The 25,539-nt window shown below is 35.6% G+C and overlaps 2 protein-coding genes across 2 annotated transcripts; one reads left to right on the top strand and one right to left on the bottom strand.

Moving 5' to 3' along the window:
- Window positions 1-1,470: 1,470 nt before the first annotated feature.
- OR8K5 (olfactory receptor family 8 subfamily K member 5) lies at window positions 1,471-2,415 on the bottom strand. Its single transcript, XM_068988639.1, has one exon. It carries the CDS (start codon window positions 2,410-2,412, stop codon window positions 1,471-1,473), a length of 942 nt encoding a protein of 313 aa, XP_068844740.1. The 5' UTR covers window positions 2,413-2,415.
- Window positions 2,416-15,188: 12,773 nt separating this feature from the next.
- Window positions 15,189-16,127, top strand: OR5J2 (olfactory receptor family 5 subfamily J member 2). The gene is given in 1 exon segment (XM_068989255.1): window positions 15,189-16,127. A coding segment is annotated over 1 exon segment (939 nt).
- The last annotated feature ends 9,412 nt before the right edge of the window (window positions 16,128-25,539 follow it).

Raw genomic sequence — 25,539 nt, forward strand, 5'->3', positions numbered from 1 at the left:
AGTAGTTTCTTATATGATATTATACATGTTTCAATGCCATTCTTCCAAATCATCCCACCCTCGCCCTCTCCCACAGAGTCCAAAAGACTGTTCTATACATCTTTGTGTCTTTTGCTGTCTTGCATACAGGGTTATCATTACCATCTTTCTAAATTCCATATATATGTGTTAGTATACTGTATTGGTGTTTATCTTTCTGGCTTACTTCACTCTGTATAATAGGCTCTAGTTTCATCCACCTCATTAGAACTGATTCAAATGTATTCTTTTAAATGGCTGAGTAATACTCCATTGTGTATATGTACCACAGCTTTCTTACCCATTCATCTGCTGATGGACATCTAGGTTGCTTCCATGTCCTGGCTATTATAAGCAGTGCTGCAATGAACATTGGGGTACAGGTGTCTCTTTCAATTCTGGTTTCCTTGGTGTGTATGCCCAGCAGTGGGATTGCTGGGTCATATGACAGTTCTATTTGCAGTTTTTAAAGGAATCTCCACACTGTTCTCCATAGTAGCTGTATTAATGTGCATTCCCACCAACAGTGTAAGAGGGCTCCCTTTTCTCTACACCCTCTTCCAGCATTTATTGCTTGTAGACTTTTGGATTTTTTTGTAATGTTTTATTTTATTTAAATGTTTGATTTTTTTAAATGTTTTAAACAAGGATCAACTAGCTTCTTTTGAGACTTGTTTTCAAACTATGTGAGTCTAAAGTAGCTTTTATTATACCTCTGAGATCTCTACTGGATGCCCAGGTGTGGAATGAGGATTCCACTCTCTGGCTTTTTGGAACACTGATATCTTTCTGTTCTGTGTGATCTCTTGGATTGTTTAGCTCACAATCCCATGATCATTATTTTAACAGACTTGTGGCCTTTCACTGAAGGCACGCCCGAATTAGTTTCAGTCACAAACGCAAGAAAATCTTGTAATGTAATTACCTTGTGTAATCGATTTGTTATTCTTATTATTAATAGTTTAATTAATAAATAGGTCTTAAAAAAAGGAAAATGGATTAAATTTCCCAAAGGTTGAGATAAGTAGAATGATTTTTTTTTTTTAAATTGTGATCCAAATGTCTGCTGAATGTAAGAGACTCACTCGATCTACACACAGTTGTTTATGTTAGGAAATACAATGCAAAATGTTTGAAAGGACATCTTCCTAGAAAACAAACAAAAAGCTTGGCAGAAACAAACACATAGTTTACTAAGTAGAGTTTAATAAGAGCTCCCTTTGGGGTAGATTCAGGGTTCTGTTGAATTGTTAAAAGAAACATAGAATCAACAGCAAGGAATGTGGGGAAGGGAGTGAGATTTCATTGAGATTTAAAGGATGAAAATTAACTGGACTGAATACAAAGGAAACAATCTATTTCTCTGTGTATTTTAATGAGCTTTTGTTCTGAAGTGACATATGCCTTAATCATAGTTTATTAAAATACTATTTCTTATTTCATTATTGGATATTAGATACAAAGTTTGCACTTATTCTTTAAGACCATTTGGAAGGCACTTTTTACTTCTTTGTTCCTTAAGCTGTAGATGAAGGGGTTAAGCATGGGAATCACTAAAGTATAAAACACAGAGGCCATTTTATCTGTATCAAAAGAGTGAGTGGAGTTGGGCTGCATATACATAAATAGTAGAGACCCATAGAACACAACCACCACCATCAGATGAGAACCACATGTGGAGAAAGCTTTTTTCCTGCTCTCGGCAGAACGCATTTGAAATACGGCTATCAGGATCAGTATGTAGGACATTAGGATGACCAGGAGGGAAGAGATCAAATTAAATGCTGAAAACAGTATGATCAACAACGCTATTTCTTGTGCATTTGAGCAGAGCATAAGCAACAAGGGAACATCGTCACAGTAGAAATGACCGATGACATTAGAGCCACAAAAAGTCAATGTAAAAATCTTAATAGTGAACATGAGTGCCTGAAAGGTACTGTAGAGGTAGGGAATGCCTACCAGCATAAGACAAAGTCTCTGGGACATGATAACATTGTACAGCAGAGGGTTGCAGATAGCCAAGTAGCGGTCATAGGCCATGGCTGACAAGATAAAAAATTCACTGATAATGAACATAAGGAAGAAAGCCAACTGTGTGGCACATGCATAATAGGAAATGGTATTTTGATCCACAACAAAATTCACCAGCATCTTGGGACAAATGACAGTAGAATTACCAAGATCAATGAAAGCCAGGTGTTTGATAAAAAAGTACATAGGTTTGTGTAGCCGGGAATCCACTTGAGTTACGATGATCATGCCCAGATTTCCCACCACTGTGATTGTGTAGATGATGAGGAAGACCCCAAAAAGGGGAATCTGAAGCTCAGGATGCTTTGTGACCCCCATCAGAATGAATTCAGTCAGTGATGATCGATTCTGTTGGTCCATTTAGTCCAGTTAGCTTTTCTGGAAAGAAATGTGAGTTTTCCCATAGTGTCATTTAATTAAGTATAATATTTTTGGAGAGAGTAGATATTTTATTTCATGACAAGGGATAGAAAAATAATTTCCATATCTTATTTTGAAACTAAAATAAAGGACAGAATCTTCTACTTTCCAAAAAGAGGAAATCCTGAGAAATCACATGCACTGTTACTACAGATTCAATAGTCAGTGATATTTGGAAAATATCCATTGATTTAAATTACCATATAGGTATTAACATAGAAACATAGACTTTATTTCATCTATACAAGGATATCACATTTTCCTTTACTACACTTCCACTTTCATCTGAGAATTCTTTAGGACTTCTCAAATTGGACAGCACAGCATATATTGTACACTTGTACAATACAAAGCATAGCACCATGATTTTTTAAATGTCTCAGTGTTAAGCACTGCCTCTTGCATTTCATAAAATTTACATGGGCTTCCCTGGTGGCTCAATTGGTAAAGAATCTGCCTGCAATGCAGAAGACCCAGGTTCGATCCCTGGGTGGAGGAGATGCTCTGGAGGAGAAAATGGCAACCCAAACCAGTATTCTAGCCTGGAAAATCCCATGGGCAGAGGAGCCTGGTGGGCTACAGTCCACGGGGTCACAAAGAATCAGATACTTAGTGACTAAATCACCCATCAGTAAAAACAATTAGAACTTCTCTTAGCTTAATCCATCTGGATTCCCTTTCTTTCAACAAAATCTGGAACTCTGTAAGCATGACTTTTAATTGGAGGAGTAATTCGAGTTCAAAAATCTCAATCAGACAAAATAAAAGCTAGAATTATTAATAGTAATAGAATGCTCAACTTTTGCCTGAGAAATCCAAATGGGCCAAGATGGAAACTTGTACCAGGTGAAACTTCTGGAATCCGTCGATGAAAAAATTAATCAGTTGATCTAAGAATTAAATAGAAGGTCTCATTTGAACAAAACTAAGGATTATAACCCAGAAACAGCCTCTCAGAAAGTTCTGGAATTGTTCTATCTTTTAAAGGTCAAAGCACAGTCAAGTAATTTTCTGAGACGAAGAGCTGTTCATTGAATGATGTATTTTTGACATGTAAACAGACCAGATCTACATGTACAGTTAGTGGTGAGTCAGGGGTCATCATGGAGAGCCCCTTACAAGAAGGAAGGTTATTTCCTAAGGATTTATGTTGCTGATGCTAGGAGAATTTGTCTCTTTGTTTTTCAGTAGACTTTTCTGCTGATGGGAAATTTGGTTGAGGCATAATAGAGATACACAGTGCACAGCAGAGGGGAGAGAGGATGCCAAAGGAAGAGAAAGAAAAATTATGTACACATTTCTCTGACTTGCCTTAGAATGTGCATTTTTGTTTCATCAGAGCTGTCAGAGAGGAAATAATTCTCTTCTACCATCTTCCTAAGTTCTTTTGGCTGGTTGGTGAGTCTGAGAATTAAATTGCCATCAGACACATTTGCAGGAAGAAATCAAATGCAAGTTGTATAACATGTATACATGGAAGCAACTCAGGAAAACTGAGTAGCTCATCAAAATGGCCAAAGTCTTTACCTTAAATACTGTCTTCAGCTAGAGACAAAAGAGGGTGTTGAGGGTAATGGTTTGGGACTTCCAAGGAGCAGGAGGGAATTCACATGGAGATGGAAAAACAAATGCTTGATAAACTGATATCTGCTGGGTCTGATAGAGAGAGTGGTACAGAATGGACTTGGATCTCTCGGCTCTGCCTGCGTTTCCCTGACTACACCTAGCCGACTTTCTCTGCAGATATCAACAAGCCCTTTATCTAGTATTTTTTAGACAATCAGGGGGAAGATTAAAAATTATTCTGGAGTCTTCTGGATCTTGATTGTTTTCAGCTGGAAATAATCCACATGCCAAAGAGACATTTTGGGGGCTGGGGGGGGTAAATATTGCTCCCTTACAAAGCTGACCAGAAGGTTAGCTGGAGTCTGAAGCCACTCAGTGGTACTTTGTAGTTTTTAGTATTGATTTAGCCAGTTTGATTCAAAGACTAGTGATGGCATACTGGAGATTGATGAGCCATTTCTACTCCTTTCTCCTAGACTGTCGTCTGTGGATTCCCCATTGAATCCCATTCTGCTTTCAGGCCCCTTCTCATTTTACAAATAAGAACCCAATGTTTCAGACTCTACTCTCCAGGCTTTCCTGCAGAATGCGAGACACATTGAGTTCAGTTCAGTTCTGTCGCTCAGTCTTGTCCAACTCTGTGATCCCTGTACATTACCAACTCCCGGAGTTTACTCAAACTCATGTCCATTGAGTCGGTGAATGCCATCCAACCATCTCATCCTCTGTCAACCCCTTCTCCTCCTGCCTTCAATCTTTCCCAGCATCAGGGTCTTTTCAAATGAGTCAGCTCTTTACATCAGGTGGCCCAAGTATTGGAGTTTCAGCTTCAACATCAGTCCTTCCAATGAACACTTAGGACTGGTCTCCTTTAGGATGCACTGGTTGGATCTCCTTGCAGTCCAAGGGACTCTCAAGAGTCTTCTCCAACACCACAGTTCAAAAGCTTCAACTCTTCGGTGTTCAGCTTTCTTTATAGTCAAACTCTCACATCCATACATGACTACTGGTAAAACCATAGCCTTGACTAGATGGACCTTTGTTGGCAAAATATCTCTGGTTTTTAATATGCTGTCTAGGTTGGTCATAACTAAGTTAAGACAATCCAAAATTCCAGTACCCTTTGAAGTCTTCAGTGTTTGCCAAGAATTATTTTAGTGTTTACTGAGTTGATCTCCAGAGTCAGCGATTACCTCCCTCTGAAGATGTCTTGATTCTTTTACCCTGCTCATTCTAGTATGAGAATTTACCCCATTTAACTACTTTGAAGTGTACAATACAGTATTATTAACTGTGTACACAATGGTGTACAGCATATCTTTATCCTATTCATCTTGCAAAATTATAATTTTATACTTGTTGATTAAAAGTTCCCCATATGATCCAACAACCTCACTTCTATAGAAATAGCAGTTGCTAGAATCTTAAGGAGGTTTTGATATCCTGTCCATTCTTCTATTTCAGGAAAGAATATCTCCAGTCATTTTGATGTAGCATTTCATACACTTCCATTTAGGGAATTAAGGCATACAAAATGCAAAAATTATGCAAAAGAATAACTGACTTTTCAATCTTCAGACGTAATGATAGAAGTTAGGACCTATCTGAGGGTGAGGGCTTTCTCGGTAACTCTTAAATCATTCTATTTATTTGCCAGTCTTTTTTTTTTTTTTTTCAGTTTGTAAAGCCTTTCCTGAAAACAAACAAGCAAACAAAAAACACAAATCAAGTAGTAAGCAACCAGTAGGGGGAAAAAGCAGACAACTAAAAAATGTAAAATCCTTATGGTTTATCTTTATATATAAGGACTTGAAACTCTTAGTCACTTAGTTGTGTCCGATTTTTTGTGAGCCCAAGGACTATAGGCTGCCAGGCTCCTTTGTCTGTGGAATTCTCCAGGAAAGAATAGTGGAGTGGGTAGCCATTCCCTTCTCCAGAGGATCTTCCCAACTCTGAGATCAAACCCTCCTGCATTGTAGGCAGATTCTTTACCATATGAACCACCAGGGAAGTGCCTTAAAGACATATCATTATATTAAAATTGTTTTCACTTAAAATATTGCAAATTTTAAAAATATATATTATAATATATAATACATAATTTAATATATTCTTTTTAAATATTGCATTTATATGTTTATATGAATAATAATGATCAAATAGTACAAAAGACATCTACTAAAAAATATTTCATCTAAAATTCAGATGTAACTGGGCATCCTACATCTTATCTATATAAATCTTAATCTTAATAGATTCTAATGAGAATCTATTAAGAGATTCAATCAGTGATGATTTTTTCAGACATTTCTAACTTTTTCATCCCATAAAATATCCGAATACACTTTCACATTTCAGAAATCAGTGGATATATTACTTCTAGTCAATTCATAGGGTCTACTACTCTAAAAAGTTCATACTATTCCAGATAAAAAGGGAGATAATAATGTTTTTGTCATGTAAAGAACTAGCGCTCAGTGACCATTAAGAGCCCTAAGAGTCCATGGTCAGAGGCCAGAAAACTTAGGAAATGACCAATACCCAGGTGCTAAGCAAAATCGACCACTTCTATCCACTCACCTTTAATGAAGAATTGGATTTTCTTCTCCAAAATTACTTTTTGTTTGGGTAAGGAGAATATATGACTTTTCTCTTCCTCTGTGATGATCCCAGAGGAAGTAGTATAATTTATTCAGATGATTACACCTAAATCATCTGAGCATTTATTAAAAACTACCTGTGGTGACTGCTAATTATTCAGAATGTTCTGCATATTCCCAACTGAAAGAAAAAAAAAGTGTAAGGGATAATTCAAGGAAAGAAAGCAAACAGCATAAAGGATCTGTACAGTTCTCAGAGACTCACACAGAGTCAATGATTGAAGTAGCAACGAAAAATTCTTCAATCAGCTTTATTCCAGTAAAACTGGTACAATTACAAAGCCCATGATAAATTCTAAATGGTATTATCATCATCACATACTTTTTTTTTCTTTAAATGTGTTAGTCAAGTAAAAATATGTAGTGAACACTGGGTTAAAAATATATCAATTAATCTATTTTAGATAGGTATTATTTCCATATTCAGAGGACATCAAGTTTTGGAGAACCAGATAATTAGACCAAAGCCATATAATTGATAACTAGACGATTTGAAATTAAACCCTCATCTTTAAGTGGATAATATATTCTTGTCTTATCCTTCCATATGACCAACCATAACAAACTGAGATGCGGTATCTTACTGTGATGATCGTCTCAACCATAGCGTTGCCTGAGCTGAGATTCAACCATGCTTGGATAATGTTCAGTACAACCTCATCAAGAAAAAAAACTAACATAAAATATTATATTCCTTCTCATAATATTTTACCCATGCCATCTTCCTCTATGACTTCTGTAGATACAATAATTGAGGGAAACTCATATACAGTTAAAGATGGATCTAAATTGTACAAATGGATAAGTTCTGAAAACTGTTTTATTTGTTCCTAATACCTAAAACAATACATAGAACACTTTCAGTCCCAAAGAAATTTTTCTGATGCTTTATATCCTTTATCTGGACCATTTCCAATGTAGAAAGGTTCCTCTCCCCTTTGCACCTCAAACAAAATCCTCCCACCTCCAGCAACTGCTGCTCTGGTTTGTTTCCATAAACTTATTTTCCCTGTTCCTGAGTTTCATGTAAGTAGAGTAATGCAATACATACTGTTAATATGGTATATTTCACTTCATATAGTGATTTTGACATTTATCTATGTTGTGATTTTTATAGCTAGATTATATCCCAATACATGCATGTGCCACCATTCTTTAGTCATTGATGAATATTAGTGTTTTGGGTTATTATAAAAAGCTTAGTATAAACATTTCCATTTAAATATGTTTGTGGATGGATGAGTTAATTTCTCATGGTTAGATCTAAGGGTGAAATTACTGGATCACAGGATAAATGAATATTTAAGCTTATAAGAAATTTGAAGCCTTCCAAGCTTATTGCAGCCTTTTACATTACCAACAAATATCCACGAGAGTCCCATTTTCTGAGAATCTGTGCCAATATTTCATGTAGAAGTTTTAAATTTTTGAAATAGAAATTAGTGAAAATTATTTCATTGTGATCTTTTTTTGCTTGAAGACTAATAATAATAAACACTTTTTTGCATAAAATATGAGTCTTTCATACACTTCCTTTTGAAGCATCTACCCTTTGGTTCATTTTAATTTGGTTGTTTTTCTTTCTGATCAATATATTTTTTTGAACTTTTATATCTGTGCTAAATAAAACTGCTTATTCAGATTTTCCTCCATATGTTTTACTGTTTTATTAGTTATTTGGCCAGGGTCCTGCAGTGACACAAAGAAGAATTGTGCTCCCACTAGGGAGGGCAGAAAACCCTCTCCACCTTTGCTCCTGTGTGCTCAGTGGCTTCAGCCCTCTCGGACTCGTTGCAACCCATGGACTGTAGTGGCCAGCCTCCTCTGTCCATGGGATTCTCCAGGCAAGAATACTGGAGTGGGCCGCCATGCCCTCCTCCAGGGGATCTTCCCAAAGCCCTGAATTTCCTGTGTCTTCTGCCTTGCAGGTGAGATTCCTTACCACTGAGCTACCAGGGAAGCCACTCAGATATAAAAGAGATTTGGGAATGAAATGGGAAGGGGAGACGGGAAAGTTAAAGCCATCACTCAAACTATACAGAACTATCTAAAGACTGAGAAGGGAGAAAAAGAGCAAAGAACCAATTTCTGCTGCCCTTTCAAGGCTTGTCCTAATTTTCTTGCACATTTGTGTGTCAAGAAATTTTTGACTTTATCTTGGATATTGTAATATCCTGCTATGTCTGAATATTGTTGTCCTTATCTTAAGAGAGTTGATTTTATTTTTTCCTTTTTCTTTCAGCAGAAAACTGACATGCTTTGACTCAAACTCTGTCTCATGGGTTGTAATACAAATATTACTTCATATTTTTAGCTCTGTCTAGCATATGGAGTCTGCACCACACGTTCATGTTTCAGGATCAGTGAACTGGACAATGTTTTTACACAGGATATTAATCTCCTCTTCCCTGGCTTTCTCCTTCCTAGAATTCATCTCTCTCTCATTTCTTCCCTTTGACTATGTTTGTCCCAATTCTGTCTCTTTTGTTGTTCAGCTCAGAAAGACTGTGGGCTATTTACAGGGTAATCATTTGTTGCAAGATCAAGCCCTTCTCAAAACAGAATTTGTAAAAGGAGAACATCACTTGTCCCATTAATGAATGTCTAATGCCTTTCATAACTTGCTTAATTTTCTGTCTCCAGTACTTTCAAGGTTGGCTATTTCTTTTTTTCTCAAAGTTTTTAACTGTGATGTGATATCTTATCAAATTTTACCTGGTGATTGCCAGAAGCAGATAAGGAAAATGTGTCTTTCTTTAAATTTCTAGGTTATGTTTTTGTCTGATATAAAATTATTGTTTGCTATTTTTCCAGTGTTGTTAAATGTTTGTTCATTTTCTTTTAGTGTGCATTATTTTCCACAAAGTCAGTGTTTATTATTCTTTTTTTAATATGTATAATGTATTTTACTTAGGCTTGTCAAGTGTCTAACTTTTTAGCGATTTCCATTTATCTCTTGGTACTTAAATGTAGAGAGTTCTGTTGTTTTGTGTCTTTTTCACTAAGTTATTTCTTCGATGTTTAATCTGCTTTTAACAAATACAGAGTGAAATGTTCTTTCTTGATACTCTACTGAATCCTAGTGACTCAATTTGGTTTTCTATTATAACTCTCAGTTCTAATTTTCATATTTATATTTGCCTTCGAATTCTTAAAATATTTGCTACTGCTTTTAAAGTCCTTGTTTACCTATTCTGGGGCTTCCCTCGTGGCTCGGATGGTAAAGAATCTCCCTGCAGCGCAGGAGACACATGATCCCTGGGTTGGGAAGGTCTCCTGAAGAAGGAAATGGCCACCCACTCCAGTATTCTTGCCTGGAAAATTCCATGGACAGAGGAGCCTGGAGGGCTACAGTCTATGGGCTTGCAAAGAGTTGGACACGACTGAGTGACGAACCCTTTCACCACTTATTCTCTCATCTGTTATTCCTGGATCTAGAAATGATGACATATTTCTCATGGTTATGGATAACATTTTCTCTTCAACTTGCAGATATTTCTTTGGATGCTGGACATTGAGTACATTTTTCAGTTGAGTCCATAGTTTTGTTTTGTTTTTTAATTTTTATTCTATCTTCAAAGTGTTGGGATTTGTTTTGCCAGTCAGTTTATTTGCTTGCTCACCTGCATAATCCTTTTGAGAGTTAATGTTGAGTTCTGTTAGATGGAATTTAGCGGATTATTTCCTTTGGGGCAAGTTCAATGACATTCTTCAATAAGATTTGACAAATTTGAATGTATCCTAACCGTATGAGAACTGGTAGTTTTCAAGGTACAAATTCCTTGCAGTTCCTTTTTTTCTTAGTAGCTGTTCTAGATTTCTCTTTAGCCGCTAAATCGTGTCCTACTCTTGTGACCCCATGGACTGTAGCCCATCAGGCTGCTCTGCCCATGGGATTCTCCAGGCAAGAATACTGGAGTGGGTTGCTGTTTCCTTCTTCAGGGAATCTTCCCTACCCAGGAATCGAACCCGGGTTTCCTGCATTGTAGGCCAATTCTTTACCAACTGCGCTATGAGGGAAGCCCATTCTCGGCTTGGCTTTATACAATCTCAATAGCTGCAATTTAGAAGCCATCGGAAATGTCGCCAGCCAACTTCATGCTGATGTGAAATCATTTTGCTTTGGTGTCTCCACTCCAGTGCTCAGCCCTGCATATTTCAGGCACTGTAGCCTTCCTGACATGACTCAGTGTCTTCCTCTCTACACGACTGTTATGTTCTTCATGTGCTGCACCATCATTTCATACCAAGGGCCAGTAATCATGGTCCTTCTGTCATGGGCCACCAGTTGTCAAATATCTGAAAACTTTTGTTACATGTCTGTCTCTAGTTTTCCACTTATTTTTAGCAACAGATTTATTAAAATCCAATATTCTTGTTACAGAGATTGATAAAAGCCCTCGGGAAATGCATCCTACCAATTTTCCTACTTGTCTAATTTGAGTATTCTCTCATTTCTCCCCATGGTGATTATCCATTTCTTTATTTAAATTATCGACTTTAAACTCAACGTTCTATTTTAATTATAGATTTTTATATAATCTAAGTGTCTTTGGGAGTATATTTATTCTCCAATCTTTCTAAAAATGAAGATTGAACCATTTTTGATAACCCATTTATCTCTGTAAATGATACCTAGAATATGTTGTTCTTCAGTAAATAGTTCAATGAATGTAAGCCTTGAATTTTCACCAGAGTTCTAGAAGGATTCTTTTGAACTCAGTTTCCAAGTTAAACTGAAAATAGAGATTGGCAATCTAACCACCAAAAATTCACTTTTTTATTCTCTCTCTGTGTATGATGCTTTTAAAGATTCTTTAAAATTAACTGTGTTTTCAGTTTCCTTATCTTGCATATCTGCATAACAAGCCTAGTGACACCTGACCATTTATCATTTAGGTAAATCTCTGTTCTGTGGAGCAAATTCTTTCCATTATTTTTCTTTTTAAATTTTACTGAATTCAAGAATCCTCCAAGCTTGATGATTTAAAAAATTCTTTATAGTGTTTTAGTTAATTATACACTTTAGGGACATCTATGAATCAGGGGAAAATGTAAAGTCCCTTAAGAACTGTGTTTCCCAAGGTTTCATTTGTTAACTTTGTAACATTTAAGCTGTAATAGAACTCATTAGAAGCTGATGTAAAAAGCGCCTGTATATATATATATATATTTAGATGTACCTTCTATTCAAATGTGTTCTTTTAGAGCAAAAATAAAAAATGTTAAACATTTGTTACTTTGTTACTCTATTTATTGTGTATTAATGATGATTTGCCTTCCATTGTTTTCCCTGGAGATATCATCTTCATCATATACTTTTAATTATTGTTTTTAATAAAGTTTTGTAAAAAAGAAAGCATGGAAAACAACATGAAGTTTCTAAAGCTGAAATTTTAAAATATTTTCTTTCAGTAAGTTGAATTTATTTTACAATAATTAACTTCTTTCTTTTGTTTTTAAATTTTTCCCATATTTTAATAGATCACTTAGATTGTTTTAAATCTGATAGAATCATGAATGTTAAGAATATTAGAGGTCATTTAAACCAACTTAACTCTGTCCACTCCACCTGTATCATCTAGTTTTATTCACAATATTGTCTTATGTTTTACAGGGATAGGCATGCCTGATGAGTAATATAATTTAATTTCTAAATTCCATTTGGAAATCCTTTTTAATTATGCTTACAATGAAAACTATCTGTAAAGTATCTTTCCTTGAGACAATGCTATTTAATTGATACTTTAGAAAGATGAGTTAGAGAGTTAGATGAGAGCTCTAATCAATACAAGTCTTTCTGCAGTGATTGAAATGTTCTGTAATTAGCACTGATCAATAGAGTGGCTATATAGTCATGCATGACTATTGAGCACTTGAGACTAAATCAGACTGTGAATTTTACCTATTTTTATTATGTTTAATTTCTATTTAAACATTCACATAAAGTTACTAATTACTGAATTAGATAGTTCAGATGGGATGAACTAATGTTCTATTTTGTTTTGAAATGTCTAGATTTAACATTACAGTTTGAAGAACTCATGCATTTTGGCAAATGTTTTGATAGTTTCTGAGTAATGTATTAGCAATTGTGAAAACTTCTAGGCTACATATTTATGAAAGAAAATATTAAAACATCCATTTCTATTTCATTGTATTTTTAAACAGAATGAACTAAAGATTTCAAATTTGGGAAATGTTAATAGATTCAGTGTTGTACCTTTTTTCATGATTTATACTCATCTGCATGACCATTAAATTTGTTCACATTACAATTCTCTGTCAATATATTGCTTATCTACTAACTTATCTCCCCACCTTCCTATTTATCTATCTTATACTTTGTGCACTTATTATTAACTCAAGGCAAAACCTAGCATCTTTCCCATAGTATCCCTTATTTTCAGTGATCACGTGATGTAGGTGTGATTATACTAGTATAAAAGAAGATAAATGACTTTCCCAAAGTCAATAAATCAATAAATGATAGCAACATATTTTAATTGTAGGTTGGGCTGATGCCAACTATTTCGCTTTTGTGGCAGTTGAAATATTTATTAAAATAAATTAATAGAATTGACATAGATGAACCAAACTTTCTCATTGTATTTATTTCTTTATATATAAAAATATATGGAGAGCCCTACCCTCTTATGGATGTATTGATTCTTATATAAGCATAGTGGGGCTTCCTAGGTGGCACAGTGGTAAAGAATCTGCCTGTCACTATAGAAGGCAAAAGAAGCACAGGTTCCATCCCTGAATCCATGAGTCCTTGGAGGAGGAAATGACAACTCCCTCCAGTATTCTTGTCTGGAAAATTCCATGGACAGAGGAGCCTGGTGGGCTACAGTCCATGGGGTTGAAAAGTATCGGAAATGGCAGAGCACTCACATAGCATAGAAGCCTGGTACAATAGACTAAAAAGCCTAAGTAACCAAATTACCTAAAAAATAGAAACTTTATTGAGAAAACCACAGTGTTCCCTAGTGGCTCAAACTGTGAAGACTCTGCCTGCAGTGCAGGAGACCCAGATTCAATCCCTGGTCAAGAAGAAAATGGGGTACCCCCCCCCCAGTTTTCCTGCCTGGAGAATTCCAAGGACAGAGGAGACTGGCAGGATACATTCCCTGGGCTTGCAAAGAGTCAGGCTTGACTGAGTGACTTTCATTTCAAAGTGCTGTTTTACTAATAAATATATTAGTGTTATATATATATATATATATATATATATATAGAGAGAGAGAGAGAGAGAGAGAGAGAGAGAGAGACCCGGATTCAATCCCTGGGTTGAGAAGAGAATGGCTACCCACTCCAGTATTCTTGCTCAGAGAATGCCAAGGACAGAGGAGACTGGTGGGCAACAGTCCCTGAGCTCGCAAAGAGTTGGGTACAACTGAAAGACTAAACACAGCACAACATACACATATATAGATATAAATACATACATCTGCCTAAAATGTGGGAGACCCAGGTTTGATCCCTGAGTCAGGAAGATCCTCTGGAGAAGAAAATGGCAACCCACTCCAGTACTCTTGCCTGGAAAAATCCCATGGATGGAAGAACATGGTAGGCTACAGTCCATGGGGTCGCAAAGAGTCAGACACAACTGAGCCACACTTCAATTTTATATATAGACTTATATAAAGGCATTCCAGAACATTAAATGAACAAAAAACATTCCAGAACAATAAATGATTGTGTTATTCCACATTTTACATTTTATCTTTTCTATGCATATATATATAAGTTTATATGTGAATGTTTATAATAAATAGTTAAATATTCTGTATAGAAATTTATATAACAACAGATGTAGCTAAAAAGCCCCATGTAATATATAACGTCTTTTAACTGCTCCATTTAGACAAGGCCTCATTTTCTATGTTCTGAGTCTCACCCTTGTGTGATTTCACTGAGGGTCTCTCTCTGTGATGCTTATAAGGAAGTGTCATAAGAGGCCAGAGATTTATGCACCTTAAAGAGCATCATGGCATCTTTGGAGGTCAGGACTCCATCTCATAGCTTTGCTTTTATCTGGCTATATCATAGTGCTTTTATAGATTAACAATGGAGATAATAGTACAGCTGACTAAAGATCTTCTTGTAATTTACTCCTTTAAAAATGAAGACTTTTAAAGAAGGATTAAGTTTAATTTTGTGAATTCCTTATATTTTCCATCAGTATCCCTCAAGCTAGTATCACTTTCTCATAGAGGCAGGCACTTGGAGACAGAATTAGATTTTTGAGAGCCAAAATGAATTTTCATATATTTGTTTATGGGATAGAATTATAACTAGCACTAAATGAAAAACATAAATAAATAGCAGTCTCATAAAGCTTGGTTTGGCAAAATAATTTATTTTTCCAAGGACAGAAGCCTATATCTATTTCTCTGAGTCTTTAATATTAAACACCAGATTCTCCTGTGTACATTCTAATCCCCACATCTGTTTTACTTACAGATTTCAAGATTAAGGAATTAAATGGCTGCAAAGAATTTTACGGTTGTTACTGAATTTATTCTTTTGGGACTGACAGACAATGCTGAGCTGAAAGTTATTCTTTTTGTATTGTTCCTGGTGATTTATGTTATTACTTTGGTGGGGAATCTGGGCATGATCTTCTTAATCCAAATCACTCCCAAGCTCCACACACCCATGTACTTTTTCCTCAGCTGCCTTTCATTTGTGGATGCCTGTTATTCATCTGTTATTGCACCAAAATTGCTGATCAGCTTCCTAGTTGTGAGGCAAACCATCTCCTTCTCTGCCTGCATAGTGCAGCATTTGTTTTTCGGTGTGTTCATCACCACAGAAGGCTTCTTGCTGTCCGTGATGGCTTACGACCGTTATGTGGCCATTGTCAACCCTTTGCTTTACGCTGCAGCCATGTCTAAGAGGAAGTCTGTGGAACTGGTCACTGGATCACTCGTTGGTGGAATGATCAACTCACTGACCCACACCATAAGCTTTGGGAGATTGTCTTTCTGAAGGTCCAATGTCATCAGTCACTTCTTCTGTGATGTCCCCCCACTGCTGAAGTTGTCATGTTCTGATACCTCCATGAACGAGCTGTTGCTCCTAACCTTCTCTGGAGTCATTGCCGTGGCCACCTTCTTGATTGTGATCATTTCCTACACCTTCGTTGCTGTTGCTATCCTGAGGATCCGCTCAGCAGCAGGCAGACAGAAAGCCTTCTCCACCTGTGCCTCTCACCTGACCGCTGTGACCATATTCTACAGCACCTTGAGTTTTAATTACATTCAGCCAAGTTCCCAGTATTCTGTAGAACAAGAGAAGGTGGTTTCAGTGTTCTATACACTGATGATTCCCATGTTAAACCCACTGATTTACAGTCTGAGAAACAAAGAGGTAAAGGGTGCTGTGAGAAGGGTCATAGAAATAAAACATTTGTCATGCTAATTTCACATTATTTAGCCCTATAGCAGTCAGTCAGTCAATTCTTCCCTTACCAACATCCACACGAATTCAATGAATTCTAGAGCTTCTAAGTATAGGACAAATTATTTCATTCTATATAGTCCTTTTCACATGAGAAGCTGAGACTAGAAATCAGAAGTTATTTTATGCATAAGTCAATTTTTAAAAAGTCAAACTAAAAACTCAGGTTATTAATATCTGTATTAATCATTTTTAATAAAATGATTTTAATAAATTTATTTTATCAATTCATAGAATTACATACATCTCTGAAATTTGGAAAATAAAGTTTGTGGATGTGTGTATACTATTGGAGATATAAAGAATTAAATATTTTTATAAAATACTTAAATGTATTGACTCAGAAAATTAAGATAATTTTATACATGGCACTTTATTTTCCTCTTAAAGCTTGTATTAAAATTTTAAATATTGGTAAATCCCTATATTAGCAAAAAAGGAGACTATGATTCCAAATGAGATTTTCTAACTAGTAGTGATTTTCTTACTTTTCTTCCTGTTCTTGGACATCCATGACCTCAACAAAAAAGTTGAGTTGTTGGAAAATGACACTGTTGTAATTTTCAGTTTGCAGTAATGTTCTCTTCCTAAAAAAAAGAGCCTAGTATAAAGATAGATACATATTTGGAATTTGAGAGTAGATATAATTCAGCACCCTTTCAGCACCCTACTCATTCAACTCTGATTCTTAGAACCTACTTCATATTCTTCCAAGATTAAAAAAAAAAAAAAAAAAGAAAGAAAGAAAGAAAGATCTCTAGCAATTTTAAAATCACATGATGGGTGTTACTGCTGGATGAGAGTTTCTATTCTGTAATGATGGTTTACTTGATTATGTAACTTCAAAACTCCCCATCATTTTAGAAATGATTATTTGTTACCAAAGGTCCTGTGAATAACATTGTAATACATTCTGAAAATAAAAATTAGTTATACTATGGACAGTTTTCTGTATTTTTAGAGTCTTTATTAACTACTGATATCAGAAAGATACAGATTGGGATTTTTAAAACAAATGAGAAAATGTTTAAAATAGTTAAACAAGCTTGCATTCACTAGTTCATAGTTGACAATGAAGACATAGTCAATATGCTAGCAAGGATGACAGGATTTAAAGCAGGAAAAGCAATTTTTACCTTTCCTATGAAAAATAATAACAAAATATTGTAAAAGTAGTTGTCTTTGCACATACATTTTGCAAGGCGCATGCCATCCTTCCAATATCAGGGTCTTTTAAAATGAGTCAGCTCTTCACATCTGGATTGATTTCCTTTAGGATTCACTGGTTTGATCTCCTTGCTATCCAAGGAACACTCAAGAGTCTTTTCCAGCACCATATTACAAAAGGGTCAGTTATTCAGCACCCAGCCTTCTTTATGATCCAACTCTCACATCTGTACATGATTACTGGAAAAACTATAACTTTGACTATATGGATGTTTGTTGGCAAAGTAATGTCTCTGCTTTTTCTTTTTTATTTTTTTCATATTTTATTTTTATTTTTTAATATAAATTTACTTATTTTAATTGAAGGCTAATTACTTTACAATATTGTATTGGTTTTGCCATACAACTACATGCTTGTTCATATGCTGTCTAGGTTTGTCACAGATTTTCTTTCAAGGGTCAAGTGTCTTTTAATTTGGTGGCTGCAGTCCCATATCACAGTGATTTTGGAGCCCAAGAAAAACAAATCTGCCACTGTTTCTACTTTTTGCCAAATCTATTTGCCATGGAGTGATGTTATTGGACCCCAACTTATTGTTAGTTGCATCTATCAGAAATATATTCTCCTATCAAGGTTTGTCTTGTCTTAATTTCCTCTTCTGACAACAAGTGAAAGTTGCACAATCGCTCAGTTGTGTCTGACTCTTTGCAATCCCATGGACGATACAGTCCATGGAATTCTCCAGGCCAGAATACTGGAGTTCGTAGACTTTCCCTTCTCCAGGGGATCTTCTTGACCCAGGAATGGAACCAGAGTCTCTTGCACTGAAGAAGGATTCTTTACCAACTGAGCTATGAAGGAAGTCCATTTTGACAACAAAAACATGTAGACTTTCAGCATAGGATAAATTTATATTTTTATATATTTATATATAAATATATATATAAATATTTATATATTTTACAGTTAGAATTTTCTACCCTGAGTCTAATGAGATATATTATCATCTTAAAAGGTTATGTTTTACCTTGTGTTTATATACAAATACACAAATATTCAGCACCATTTATCAAAAAGAGCAGCTAATTTCTGTTTTGTATCAATTCTTCCTAGTTTAGGGATTCATACATATCTGGAAAACAATTCTCATTCAGTGTTACTCCGGTATTCTATTGATCTATTCCTGTGCCAATATTACAGTTTATCAAACACTCTAGCCACTATGTCTTAGTATCTGTGTGAACTGGAACATGTCCCTTGGTCTTCTTTTTCAGAAGGATTTAGCTACTCTTGACTGGCTCTTTATACTTTTCATTTAAGTTTTACAATCAATACATATTGATGGAATTCTTTTATTTCTAAGGCACAGATACAACTGAAATATAATAACTTTGTCTTTCACAGGTTTACTCTATGCCTCTAAACCATTTACAGTATCAAAAATGCTTCATGGAAAGAATCTGACAGTTATGGACTTCTTTTAATTTCACATTTTTCATATTAGTGTTGGTCAACACATTCTTTACAGTTTTTCACTTTCCCATCAGAGATTCCCAATCGGAATAGATTGACCCTGTAATATATGTCAGATTAAGCAAATACTCCCCGGGGGTGGGGGTGGGGGTGGGGAGGAATGATTGGAGTTTCTCAATAGTTTTGAAAAAAAATCTCCAGTAGAAATTAGAGTTCATATAAAAATAAGTTTTTTTATAGTCACTGAAGTCTTAAATTAGGATTCTAAAAATTATGTAACATTAAAGCTTGTTAGTTGGACAATTGCCCCGTAACAATTTAGCATTTTCTACCTTTCTACCGTAAAGATACTAACTTATCTTTACCTATACAGAAGCAGAAATTTCATTTAAAGAGATGTTTATAGGTTCCAGCTTGTTTGAGGAGTTATTCCAGAAGATATGATTGTGCATTGACAGTGAGCTGGACCCAGATAGCAGATGTTCCTCACCACCCCCTCATCCTGGGAATATATGTTCTGCCCAGCATTCCTATAACAGGCATTCCTTAGGGACACTCCCCTGAGAGAGTAAGATGCTGTTGAGATAATCTGGACTGAATATATGACTGAATCCAGTTAAGGTCTCTCCATGAAATTTTAAGATTCTGGCAGGCAGGGGTTGCGATTTACAAAAATTTGGTCTCCCAAGACAAGCTCATTTGTTAATTTCCCTTGTTTATTAAACCTGCCACCTTCCTTCTGGAGTGGTCAGACTCTTTCTGCTGTCTCTATTTGCACTCCATGCATGGGGGCTAGTTTGCAACCCCAAACAATTATCTGTCAGCATTTCCTATCTTGTCTTGACATTCCTTTAACATATAACTCATATTTATGTTAATATTCACATATAAAATTTTAATGTATTTTTCTAGTTATTCTAGTATTTTTATTGGAAAATAGATGGGGAAACAGTGGCTGACTTTATTTTGGGGGGGTTGAAAATCACTGCAGATGGTCATTTCAGCCACGAAATTAAAAGACGCTTCCTCTTGGAAGGAAAGTTATGACTAACCTAGACAGCATATCAAAAGGTAGAGACATTATTTTGCCAACAAAGGTCCTTCTAGTCAAAGCTATGGTTTTTCCATTAGTCATGTATGGATGTGAGAGTTGGACTATAAAGAAAGCTGAGCTCCAAAGAATTGATGCTTTTGAACTGTGGTGTTGGAGAAGACCCTTGAGAGTCCGTTGGACTGTAAGGAGATCCATCCAGTCCATCCTAAAGGAAATCAGTCCTGAAAATTCACTGGAAGGACTGATGCTGAAGCTGAAACTCCACTACTTTGGTCACCTGATGTGAAGAGCTGACTCATTTGAAAAGACCCTGATGCTGGGAAAGACTGAGGGCAGGAGGAGCAGCAGACGACAGAGGATGAGACGGTTGGATGGCATCACCGACTGGACATGACTTTGAGTAAACTCCAGGAGTTGGTGAGGGTCAGGGAGGCCTGGCCTCCTACGATCCATGGAGTCACAAACAGTTGGACATGACTGAGTGATTGAACTGAACTGGAACTGAACTGATTGATATATTTTCAAATACTTGGTTATTATTGTGTTGTGATCATGCCTATGGAACTTATAGCTGATATAGTTTGGTATAGATTATATTAATGAAAATATTGCTTTTGCAAGCAATGGGAGTTCTTTGCATATCTTGGATATTGTCCTTTATTGGTTTCATGTTTCAAAAAAATTCTCCCTGTTATTTTCTTTCTGTATTTTGATGAACAGAAGTTCAAATTTATTACCTTCAATCAAGTCAACTTAATCAATGGTTTTCATCAATCAATTTTTATTGTTCTGATAAAGATGCTACATAACAAAGTACCCAAAAGGTTAGTGTGTTGAAACAACAGCCCCCTCCTCTGCAATTTTCTGGAAAGATTTGAGTAGGATAGGTGCTAGCTCTTCTCTAAATTTTTGGTAGAATTCAGCTGTAAAGCCATCTGGACCTGGGCTTTTGTTTGCTGGAAGATTTCTGATTGCAGTTTCAATTTCCGTGCTTGTGATGGGTCTGTTAAGATTTTCTATTTCTTCCTGGTTCAATTCTGGAAAGCTGTACTTTTTTAAGAATTTTTCCATTTCTTCCATGTTGTCAATTTTATTGGCATATAATTGCTGATAGTAGTCTCTTATGATCCTTTGTATTTCTGTTTTGTCTGCTGTGATCTCTCCATTTTCATTTCTAATTTTATCAATTTGATTGTTCTCCCTTTGTTTCTTGATGAGTCTGGCTAATGGTTTGTCAATTTTATTTATCCTTTCAAAGAACCAGCTTTTGGCCTTGTTGATTTTTGCTATGGTCTCTTTTGTTTCTTTTGCATTTATTTCTGCCCTAATTTTTAAGATTTCTTTCCTTCTACTAACTCTGGGGTTCTCCATTTCTTCCTCTTCTAGTCGCTTTAGGTGTAGAATTAGGTTATTTATTTGACTTTTTTTCTTGTTTCTTGAGGTATGCCTGTATTGCTATGAACTTTCCTTTTAGCACTGCTTTTATAGTGTCCCACAGGTTTTGGGTTGTTGTGTTTTCATTTTCATTCGTTTCTACGCATATTTTGATTTCTTTTTTGATTTCTTCTGTGATTTGTTGGTTATTCAGAAGCATGTTGTTCAGCCTCCATATGTTGGAATTTTTAGTAGTTTTTCTCCTGTAATTGAGATCTAATCTTAATGCATTATGGTCAGAAAAGATGCTTGGAATGATTTCGATTTTTTTGAATTTATCAAGTTTAGATTTATGGCCCAGGATGTGATCTATCCTGGAGAAGGTTCAATGAGCACTTGAGAAAAAGGTGAAATTCATTGTTTTGGGGTGAAATGTCCTATAGATATCAATTAGGTCGAACTGTTCTACTGTATCATTTAAAGTTTGTGTTTCTTTGTTAATGTTCTGTTTAGTTGATCTGTCCATAGGTGTGAGTGGGGTATTAAAGTCTCCCACTATTATTGTGTTATTGTTAATTCCCCCTTACATACTTGTTAGCATTTGTCTTACATATGTTGGGTGCATAGGCCATGATCACCCTAATACCAAAACCTGATAAAGATGCCACAAAAAAAGAAAACTATAGGCCAATATCACTGATGAACATAGATGCAAAAATCCTTAACAAAATCCTAGCAATCAGAATCCAACAACATATTAAAAAGATCATACACCATGACCAAGTGGGCTTTATCCCAGGGATGCAAGGATTCTTCAATATCCGCAAATCAATCAATGTAATTCACTACTTTAACAAATTAAAAATTAAAAGCCATATGATTATCTCAATAGATGCAGAGAAGGCCTTTGACAAAATTCAACATCCATTTATGATAAAAACTCTCCAGAAAGCAAGAATAGAAGGAACATACCTCAAAATAATAAAACCTATATATGACAAACCCACAGCAAACATTATCCTCAAGGGTGAAAAATTGAAAGCATTTCCTCTAAAGTCAGGAACAAGACAAGGGTGCCCACTTTCACCGCTACGATTCAACATAAGTCTGGAAGTTTTGGCCACAGCAATCAGAGCAGAAAAAGAAATAAAAGGAATCCAAATTGGAAAAGAAGAAATAAACTCTCACTATTTTCAGATGACATGATCCTCTACATAGAAAACCCTAAAGACTCCACCAGAAAATTACTAGAGCTAATCAATGAATATAGTAAAGTTACAGGATATAAAATCAACACACAGAAATCCCTTGCATTCCTGTACGCTAATAATGAGAAGGTAGAAAAAGAAATTAAGGGAACAATTCCATTCACCATTGCAATGAAAAGAATAAAATACTTAGGAAAATATCTACCTAAAGAAAGTAAAGACCTATATATAGAAAATTCTAAAACACTGATGAAAGAAATCAAAGAGGACACTAATAGATGGAAAAATATACCATGTTCATGGATTGGAAAAATCAATATAGTGAAAATGAGTACACTACCCAAAGCAATCTACAGATTCAATGCAATCCCTATCAAGTTACCAGCAGTATTTTTCACAGAGCTAGAACAAATAATTTCACAATTTGTATGGAAATACAAAAAACCTCGAATAGCCAAGCAATCTTTAGAAAGAAGAATGGAACTGGAGGAATCAACCTGCCTGACTTCAGGCTCTACTACAAAGCCACAGTCATCAAGACAGTATGGTACTGGCACAAAGACAGAAATATAGATCAATGGAACAAAATAGAAACCCCAGAGATAAATACACACACCTATGGACACCTTATCTTTGACAAAGGTGGCAAGAATATACAATCGATTAACGACAATCTCTTTAACAAGTGGTGCTGGGAAAACTGGTCAACCACTAGTGAAAGAATGAAACTTGATCACTTTCTAACACTGCACACAAAAATAAACTCAAAATGGATTAAAGATCTAAATGTAAGACCAGAAACTATAAAACTCCTAGAGGAGAACATAGGCAAAACACTCTCTGACATACATCACATCAGGATCCTCTCTGATCCACCTCCCAGAATACTGGAAATAAAAGCAAAAATAAACAAATGGGATCTAATTACAATTAAAAGCTTCTGCACAACAAAGGAAACTATAAGCAAGGTGAAAAGACAGCCTTCTGAATGGGAGAAAATAATAGCAAATGAAGCAACTGACAAACAACTAATCTCAAAAATATACAAGCAACTCCTGCAGCTCAATTCCAGAAAAATAAATGACCAATCAAAAAATGGGCCAAAGAACTAAATAGACATTTCTCCAAAGAAGACATATGGATGGCTAACAAACACATGAAAAGATGCTCAACATCACTCATTATTAGAGAAATGCAAATCAAAACCACAATGAGGTACCACTTCACACCAGTCAGAATGGCTGCGATCCAAAAGTCTGCAAGCAATAAATACTGGAGAGGGTGTTGAGAAAAGGGAACCCTCCTACACTGTTGGTGGAAATGCAAACTAGTACAGCCACTGTGGAGAACAGTGTGGAAATTCCTTAAAAAATTGCAAATAGAACTGCCTTATGACCCAGCAATCCCACTGCTGGGCATACATACCAAGGAAATCAGAATTGAAAGAGACACAAGTACCCCAATGTTCATCGCAGCACTGTTTATAATAGCCAGGACCTGGAAACAACCTAGATGTCCATCAGCAGATGAATGGATAAGAAAGCAGTGGTACATAAACACAATGGAGTATTACTCAGCCATTAAAAAGAATACATTTGAATCAGTTCTAATGAGGTGGATGAAACTGGAGCCTATTATACAGAGTGAAGTAAGCCAGAAAGAAAAATACCAATACAGTATACTAATCATATATATGGAATTTGGAAAGATGGTAATGATAACCCTGTATGCAAGACAGCAAAAGAGGCACAGATGTTTAGAACAGACTTTTGGACTTAGAGGGAGAGGGAGAGGGTGGGATGATTTGGGAGAATGGCATTGAAACATATATACTATCATGTAAGAAACGAATCGCCAGTCTATGTTCGATACAGGATACAGGATGCTTGGGGCTGGTGCACAGGGATGATCCAGAGAGATGATATGGGGTGGGAGGTGGGAGGGGGTTTCAGGATTGGGAACTCATGTACACCTGTGGCTGATTCATGTCAATGTATGGCAAAACCAATACAGTATTGTAAAGCAAAATAAAGTAAAAATAAAAATTAACAAAAAAAAGAAAGAAACAACAGCCCCTTTACTTTGCTCTCTGTTTGTGTCTCAGAAATTTGAAGATGTTCTTTCTCATATTGATTTGCAATTGGATGGTGAATATACATTAAACAGGACTTCTCTATGATATTCCTGGAAGACTGCCTCTGTTAGGGATCCCTCAGTGCTACCAACTCAATCTGTTGTATGTTATTTTCTAGCTTGAAGAAGCCTCACTTGTGCAGACAGCAAAATCCAAACTTGAACCCATGTGAGGAAATGCTGTGTTGATTCTACATGAGGATTTTTTCCTAACCAGATATCCGACCATGACAGTTAGGTTATTTATGATTTTTGTGGATAAGCAAATTTATTTAATTAACACTGATAATGAAAATGTCAGTTTTTAAAGGTAATGGATTTATATATAGATTTTAATGGGATATTATGTTGCTCTTATTCTCAAAGGCTTTGCATTTTTTTAACTTAGTCTCAATTATGAAGTTAAAATTTTTGTAAATGCCCATAGGAGAGTCTTGGTGTCAGCACCTATGTTTACTTCAGATTTACTTCTTTTTCTTCCTTTTGAGCCTGATCATTTCATTCATTTTTTGTAACCTGCAAATGTTATAGAATATTTTACATTTATGTTTAGCATTTCAATGTGTTATCTTTTAAAATAATTTTGAGGAGCATGGAGTTATAACTTGTCTTCCATTTGTTAGTAATGGATAGCCAATCATATTTGCTTAACTTTGATTTTGGTAATCCCTGACTTGTTAGTGCCAACACAATGTCCAGCTAGACTTTTTCATTCAAGAAATATTTGTGAAATAAATGAGATTATTGAAGCTAAAGATCACTTCAAATAAGAGTAACACATGTTCATTCTACCTGTGATGTCAAATGCAGAATTGGGCTCTAAACAGAATTGTATAGATATAGGTGGTAAGATGCCACTTCCTAAGAAGTTCTAGACACAATAGCCTTGTAAAGCTAATTTTACTTATGCAATTTTTCCTTGCAAAGGTTAAGTTTAGTCCATATTATATCTTAATGAAATTC

Source organism: Capricornis sumatraensis, chromosome 16, assembly GCF_032405125.1.
Source record: "Capricornis sumatraensis isolate serow.1 chromosome 16, serow.2, whole genome shotgun sequence".
Classification (NCBI taxonomy): domain Eukaryota; kingdom Metazoa; phylum Chordata; class Mammalia; order Artiodactyla; family Bovidae; genus Capricornis; species Capricornis sumatraensis.

Excerpts from the sequence above, each read along its gene's own strand:
- OR8K5 (XM_068988639.1), bottom strand. The coding sequence starts at position 2,412 with ATGGACCAACAGAATCGATCATCACTGACTGAATTCATTCTGATGGGG.